This window comes from Mus pahari, chromosome 17 (assembly GCF_900095145.1).
Source record: "Mus pahari chromosome 17, PAHARI_EIJ_v1.1, whole genome shotgun sequence".
NCBI lineage: Eukaryota > Metazoa > Chordata > Mammalia > Rodentia > Muridae > Mus > Mus pahari.
Window position 1 is genome coordinate 50,870,407 of NC_034606.1, and position 7,317 is coordinate 50,877,723.

Genomic DNA, 7,317 nt, shown 5'->3' on the forward strand with positions numbered 1-7,317 from the left:
GCCTGCCTCTGCCTCCCAAGTGCTGGGATTAAAGGCATGCGCCACCATGCCCGGCTTAAGAGATTTTTTGTCATGGTGGAAAGTGGATGGGTAAAACTGTACCCCATGTCTCAGGGCGGACCTGAGATTAAAGACCTTTTGCAGGGAGAAATGTCTGGGAAGAAGAGTTTATTGGCTAAGNCCTCCAGGCCTTTAGGTACCTCATTAAAACAGAGATCTGTCTTGAGGCTACGTGACCACAGGTCCTCTATCTGTGAAAGGACTTGGGGCATAGCCCTTATGTGACTGATGGCCGTAAATCTATGGAGGGCTGTGGGGGGTGGGAGGGATGTAGCTATGTGACAGAAGCTGGGTGCCCACGAGCAGGGCAAAACGCCTTCCGTCCCTTCAGGGTCACCGGGGTTTCTCGCCTTTGCTCAACCAGGGACCAGGCTGCCTTACACGGTCCCACAGCACAGCCTCAACGTTACATTAAAGTTAGAATCTCCTAGAGAGTGTTTGCTGTTTACATATTCATTTATTTGGTTTTTCTAGACACGATTTCTTTATGAAGCCTTGGCTGTCCTGGAACTTACTATGTAGACCAGACAGGCCTTGAGCCTAGATCTGCTGCCTCCAGGCCTCCCAAGTGCTGGAATTAAAGCATGTGCCACCACCACCTGGCATCTAGAGGTAACTGCTCCATGGTGGATCTGTGTAGGTCCCATGCAATTATCACACTATTACATTTGGAGGATCCATGTAGTTTCATATCCACAGGATCCCACAGAAACTGAGGGGTGACTATATTACTTTTTTCTATAAAGATGATAATTATTACTGAGATTTTTTTTTTTATTGGATATTTTCTTTATTTACATTTCAAATGTTATCCCTTTTCCCGGTCCCCCCTCCCCCACCTCTGCAAATACCTTATCACATCCTCCCTCCCCCTGCTTCTATGAGGATGTTCCTCCACCCACCCCCCTACTCCTGCCTCCCCACCCTTGATTCCCCTACACTGTGGATCTATCGAGCCTTCATAGGACTAAGGATCGCTCCTCCCATTGATGCTTGGCAAGGCTGTCCTCTGCTACATATGCAGCTGGAGCCATGGACACTCCATTGTTTAGTCCCTGGGAGTTACTTGTGTGTTTCTGGTACCCAAAGAGGTCAGAAGCAAGTGTCAGATCCCCTCATACTGAAGTTATAGATGGTTGTGAGCCATCGTGTGTGTGCTAAGAATTGAATCCAGGTCTCCTGCAAGAGTAAAAAGTGCCCTTACCTGCTGAGCCACCTCTCTAATCCCACTACAAATTGTCTTAAAATCCTACTTTAGCAGAATTAAGTATATGTGTAGTTAACAAAAATCCTGGCTAATTTTTCAACTTTTCTCTTAGTTGGGGCTAAAGAAGACCCTGTTAAAGCCACCTGGCTATACCGGAAATTTCACAAGGAAGTCCTCTACCTCAGGGTCTGCTCCAAGCCTCGAGTCTGGTGTCTGCGGGTCTTCAGGAGCAAGCAAAGGTGAGCAGCTCCACTCTCCCCGGGAGCCCTGAGCAACACAGGTTTTGGCTGCACAGGATACTGTAGAGTTAGAGCTCAGGGCTGAGGGCAGGACAAGATTCATTGTCCTGCTGCTCTGAATATTTCCCTCCTGTAAGGAGAGGTGACCTCAGCTGGAGGCATACAGACTCATGAGGTGACATGAAAATGTGGTTGTTCACAGGAGAGCTATGCATCCATGAGAACACAAGGCCAGTGAGCCCAGCCTGGGTCCTTTGGGGCATGTGCCCTTGGGTTTAACCTGCCTAAACAAGGCTGCCATCTAGCGGTGGAGTGGTGTAGGGACCAGAGAATGCATCTGGGGTTTGCCTGTGGATTCTGGTTTTGTCCGCTGGTGCATGGTGAGGGCTTTTCACAAGCTCTGAGAAGTCTGAGCTCTCAAATCAGCCTGATCTGGAGTCCTGACTGCTACTCAGTGGTTAACGGCCACCTGTGCCCTTACCTTTAAGTCAGGCGGTTCTGTTGACCTTGGGGAAAGTTCCTATGAGTCTGGAAGTGCTCAATGGCCCTTCTGAGGTCCGTGAGTCCATGGTCAGGACGATGTGTGGCTGCCCTGCCCAGGAGCTGAGGTGGGTCTTTCTCCTCTGACTCAGGACACTGGCACCATGTGTCGTTATGGAAGAGCCGTAGGGTCAGATGAGATTGTGGGGCAGGACCTAGTAGGGCTAACACACAGCATAGACATGGCTACAGCATTAGTTCCTAAAATTTCCCCTTGAGTCTTCGCTGTGGGCTCGCACAGTAGGTCCATTGCTAGTTGACTAGACTGTCCACTTTCTTCTGCTCATCAAGGAAGTGAAGAAAGAAGAACTTAATCTTGTGAATGCACACACTCCTGCTGAGAGGTATATGGTACTCAGCTCAGGTTTGGGCATCCTGCTGGTCATGACAGTCGTCGCCTGATGGGTCTGATGTGAATGTGTGTGTGTGTGTGTGTGTGTGTGTTTTAAAGTGTCTGGAAACTGGCTTGAGTAACTAGCCTTGATGATCGACTCTTGCAGCAAAGTCCAGTGAGCAACGTTCAAGTATTCCTGCTAGCGGCTCCCAGCGCCGGTCAAGCACCAGCAAGTTAGGCAGAATGGGACCTGCCGCGTCACGCCAGGCTTTGCCAGCAGCCCCTGCCAGGGCGTTTGGCAGACAAGCCAAAAAGGCTGATGCTGCCCAGACAGTGGCTGAGCAGCCCAAGGTCCCCACCCCGAGTCCTCTCACCCAACAACCCCAGACTCCAGAGCAGAGAGGACCAAGGCTGGACCCCGACATGGAGACACCTCAGTTGAATAAAACTGTCAGCATAAAACGACAGGACTCCTACCTGAGCTGCAAGACAGAGGCCATGTCTGCCACAACAAACCCATTTAAAGTGCCTCAGTTTTCCGTTGGTGAGTACGGCTACATCGTGGTGCCTTTAAGATTTGGGGAGGTTCCTGGTGTGGCTGGTACTGTTGGGCTTCTTTAGCTCTGATACTCTGTCCAGGGTGTGTGCTGTTGCCCACTTGTGTGTCCATCCCTCTGGATGAGCCACTGCCCCTGGCCTGCCTCTTTCTCACAGTTGTCCTCAGTGTGGTCATTATGTCTGCAGCTGTGGCTTTTGTCACACCTGGGTGATTAGATCTTTGTTGTTCTGTTGATGTTGGTGGTTTCATTTCTGTGGTTCTATGTTTTTCACCACCTGGATTATGTTTTCCTTAAGGAGCTGAACTTGGCAGCCAGTGAATGCAGTCCAGCCTGCTCCACCCTGCAGCCTGCCACAGATGGGTCTAGGGTGGCTGCTGTTTAGCCTGTCGCAGGCGTGGGACTCTGCACAGACACTGCTAGTGTCCTATTTGTTTGCTCCGGCGCCCAGGCTGGGTGGGACATGCTGTTCCTCGGCCTTGTTCTCCACCAGTTGCTCATCCTGACCTTGAGGTGTTGCCCAATGCCGTGTGCTGTGCTGTGTAGCTGCCCCTTTAGGAGATGCCGCAGAGTCTTCTAGAGTTCTTTCTCTCTGTGTGGCTTCGCTCCAGCTCTCTGGAGAAGAGGATAGACAGTGTTCTAGTTTGCCTTCTGTCACCGTGATAAGCACCAGGACCGAGGTGCCTGGAGGAGTTTGGTTCACACTTCCATGTCATAGTTCATCATTGAGGGAAGTCAGGGCAGGAACTCCAGCAAAGACCACGGCGGAATGCCCAAGGATGGTACCACGTGCAGTGGACCGGGTCCTTTCCTACATCAGTTAGCAATGGAGAAAAATGCCGGTCTGATGGAAGCTATTCCCAGATGAGCTTCTCTCACCCACATGTGTCAAGGTGACAACTAAGAGCACCAGGCACAGATGGAATGGTTTTTTTTTGTTTTTTTTTATTTTTGGCGAGAATAGTCGCCCCAAGCAACAGTGCTGAGCCGAGATCAGAAGCCCACTGAAGAGGAAGCCACTAGAGAACCCAAAGAGAACATTCAGGTGGAGGAAATGATGCTGTAAAAGTCCAATGGCAGAAATGCACTCGAGTTCCTAGAGGAACGGAAAGACAGTGGCAAGAATGCAGTTGGAATAGATCCTACTGCAAGCCACACAACCTGGTTTTATTTTTTTTAAAAAAGGATGTTGATTTCCTTCCCATGTCAAAGTCTAAATAGAGGACCAGGGGACACCATGACCCTGCTGTGTGCATCTGCTGAGGCCAGCAGGACTGCACAGGCTGGAGCCCATCTTGGGGTTAGAATTGCTGAGATGAAGCACCATGACTGAAAGCAGGTGGGGAAGAAAGGGTGTATTTCACTCATAGTTCCAAATAACAGTTCATCAAAGGCAGTGAGGGCAGGAACTGGAACAGGAACCTGGAGGCAGGCGCTGATGCAGAGGCCGTGGAGGGTGCTGCTCTCCTCACTCATGCCCAGGGATGGCACCACCCATGATAGGCTGGGCCCTCCCCCGTCGTCAGTCACTAAGTAAGAAAATGTGTGGTCAGCAGTATTGTTTTGGAGCATCACCTGGCCGACCTTGAGTGGCTTGCTAAGATGGGCCCCTTTCATGGCTGGGGTCACTTTCCTCATGGCTTCTAAGACAGCAAGCTAATGCATGGAGGTCTGGGCTCTTCAGGCTTTGGAACCCCAGATTGATTTTCAGGATCATGGGAGGCAAGTTTGTGTTTCACATGGAGTCGTGTGGTGGAGGGACAGTGGTGTGACAGGCCATCTGGGTTATGCTGGGCTTGGCTTAGTAGCTGGTGAGCCCACACTGATTTCTGACTGTCAAATAGCAGCTGAGGCATCCACCTAGAGATACTTGTCACCTATAGAATGTGTATGTGTATGTGATGTGCTTGGAGCTAGGGGTGCCACAGCTCAGGGATATTAAGGCTTTTCTGGGGCTCTGTCCACATGATTTCCATGGACATGGGGTGCAGGGATCAGCTGACAGGAAGAGGAGACTTGGGAGGAGCTTGCCATGAAACTTAGACCCAGGCCAGTTAGGGAAAGTAGCTGGCCTAACAGTACAGAGTGTTCTCAGTACCAGACCTGGCCCTGGCCTCAGTTGGGGTCGAAAGAGGATTTCCTGTGTGTCTCATTGGTCTTCTGTCTTTACTTGACTCTGACAGTTGGCAAGGTGGGGATGTTTAGAGAAGAGTGAGTGCCTAGATGGTACTGCCAGGCTTGCCACGTTGCTCGTTCTCTCTCTCTCTCTCTCTCTCTCTCTCTCTCTCTCTCTCTCTCTCTCTCATTTTGTTTTTGTTTTTCGAGACAAGGTTTCTCTGTGTAGCCCTGGCTGTCCTGGAACTCACTCTGTAGACCAAGCTGGCCTTGAACTCAGAAATCTGCCTGCCTCTGCCTCCCAAGCGCTGGGATTAAAGGCGTGCGCCACCATGCCTGGTGATGCTCTCTTCTGATTGGCTCTCCCTGTTCTTAGGTGAATCACCTGGAGGAGTAACCCCGAAGTTGTCACGGACACATCGGCTGCAGTCCTGGACACCAGCGAGCAGGTAGCCAACAGGAGTTGCCTCCTTTCTTACCTTTTGAGAGCAACCGATGTGATTGTTGTCTCCATGGAGTGCCACCTGGGCTGCAGGTCAAGCTTCTGAGGCAGAGGCTGTCTGTCACACTCACTGTGTGCTGGGGGAACCCAGGCCAAATCACAGAAACCCCTTTAGTATTGCTTTAGGTGCTGAGCCTAGACCACCCCCAAAGCTTCTGACTCAGTGGGTTGGGGACAAGGGGGCAGAGCCCAGCGTCAACATATTTCAGAAGTTCCCTGGTCAGTGGTTTGTGCAGTTAGGGACCGTGTGATGGAGCAGATGCTCAGACTTGGGTTTCAGTCCTGCTCTGTGACCCAGTACAAGTCTAAATGCCCGGAATGGATTTCCTCATCTGTCCCTTGCTCTCTGGCCCCGTGTGGCACTTAACAACAATGAGAACAAATCCACACATGCACAGATGCCTGGGGACCTACAGGGACACTTGAAGTGGCAGCCTTGTCCCTGCTGCCCCTTTAGTTACATCCTTTACACCACTGGTTCTGATACAATCCAGCTGAGGCCATCAGCAGGTCTTAGGTCAAATCTTCAGGGTGACCATGGAAGTACCCTTCAGGGGCTGGGGGTTTCCAGACTAGACAGTTTCCCTTAAAGCTGTAGCCATGCTGAGGTGCCGTCCTCCCATGCAGTGTAACAAAACCAACTCCAGTGCGAGGTAGCAGCTTCCCTCAGAGATGAGCTCGGATGTGGAACTGTAGGCCACAGAAGCTCCATGGTGCCTTGGTCCTGGTGTTTATCACAGTGACAGAAAGCATCTAGAAGATTATCTAATCCCCATGCCTCAGCGACCTGGAAAGTGAAATCACTCCTGCCTTCCAGGTCCCATCAGGGGTCCCATTGTGGGCATGCTTGTCTTCACTGGCACTTGTGGCAGAGCCACACTGTCCACACTAGAAGGTGGTCAGGGCGGTGGGCCTGGGCCTTGATCTGAGGGCACCCAACCTGGATGTGCGCTGAGTAAGCCGCCTGGTGCTCGGCTCATGCTATTTATAAAGTTTGTTTCCAGAAAGACACAGAAGTTGACCTCAATGGATAGTAAAGTTGGTAGGTGACTTCAGCCTGCCAGGGCTTAGTGTCAGTCCTGTGACCTAGAGTTGTTTCACTACAGTGTCTCAGTACTCTGGAGCTCCTGTAACAAGCATGCCAATGCCTGGGTCTGTCTGTATAGACAGACTAACCCCACACTCTTGTCTCCTGCCCCTTTCCTTGCTTTTATTATTGACTTGTGCCACCATACTGGACGTCTGGTGATTTAAATGGGTGTGGCATCCAGGATCAGGGCATCTGTACGTGGGAGTGTCTGATGTGGGTCCATTGCTCGGCTCATCACATCTTCACATGGAAAGACAAACACGGTGTCTGGGCTTCTTTATGACAATGCTCATCCTGTTGATTGGTGGGTGCTCTGACTTCTGACCCCATCACCCCTGAGGCCCAGCTTCCTACATCATCATCTTGGGGATTAGGCTTTCAATATATGAATTTGGGGGGTGCAAACTTTTAGTCCATAGCTAGTAACACCCTGACTCAGCCTCTACCTTAAGAACAACAACAAAATAACATTTGGGAGAGATGGTGAACTGCCAGGGAACACCTAGCTCCCCGACTCAGTTCTCACCTTTGATTCTGGGATTGATTGATTGATTGATTGATTTATTAGATTTATTTGTTTATTAGATGTAAGTACACTGTAGCTATCTTCAGGCACCCCAGAAGAGGGCATCAGATCTTTTTTTTTTTTTTTTTTTTTAAAGATTTATTTACT

The 7,317-nt window shown here is 50.5% G+C and overlaps 1 protein-coding gene across 1 annotated transcript in view; it reads left to right on the plus strand.

The window, feature by feature from the left end:
* The window catches only part of Gtse1 (G2 and S-phase expressed 1), a 16,681-nt gene that overhangs the window by 6,475 nt on the left and 2,889 nt on the right, over positions 1–7,317 (plus strand). The window contains exons 6-8 of the mRNA XM_021216882.2: positions 1,380–1,506; positions 2,547–2,924; positions 5,429–5,501. Of these exons, the coding sequence (XP_021072541.2) occupies positions 1,380–1,506; positions 2,547–2,924; positions 5,429–5,501 (578 nt within the window). The remainder of the gene's footprint in view (positions 1–1,379; positions 1,507–2,546; positions 2,925–5,428; positions 5,502–7,317) is intronic.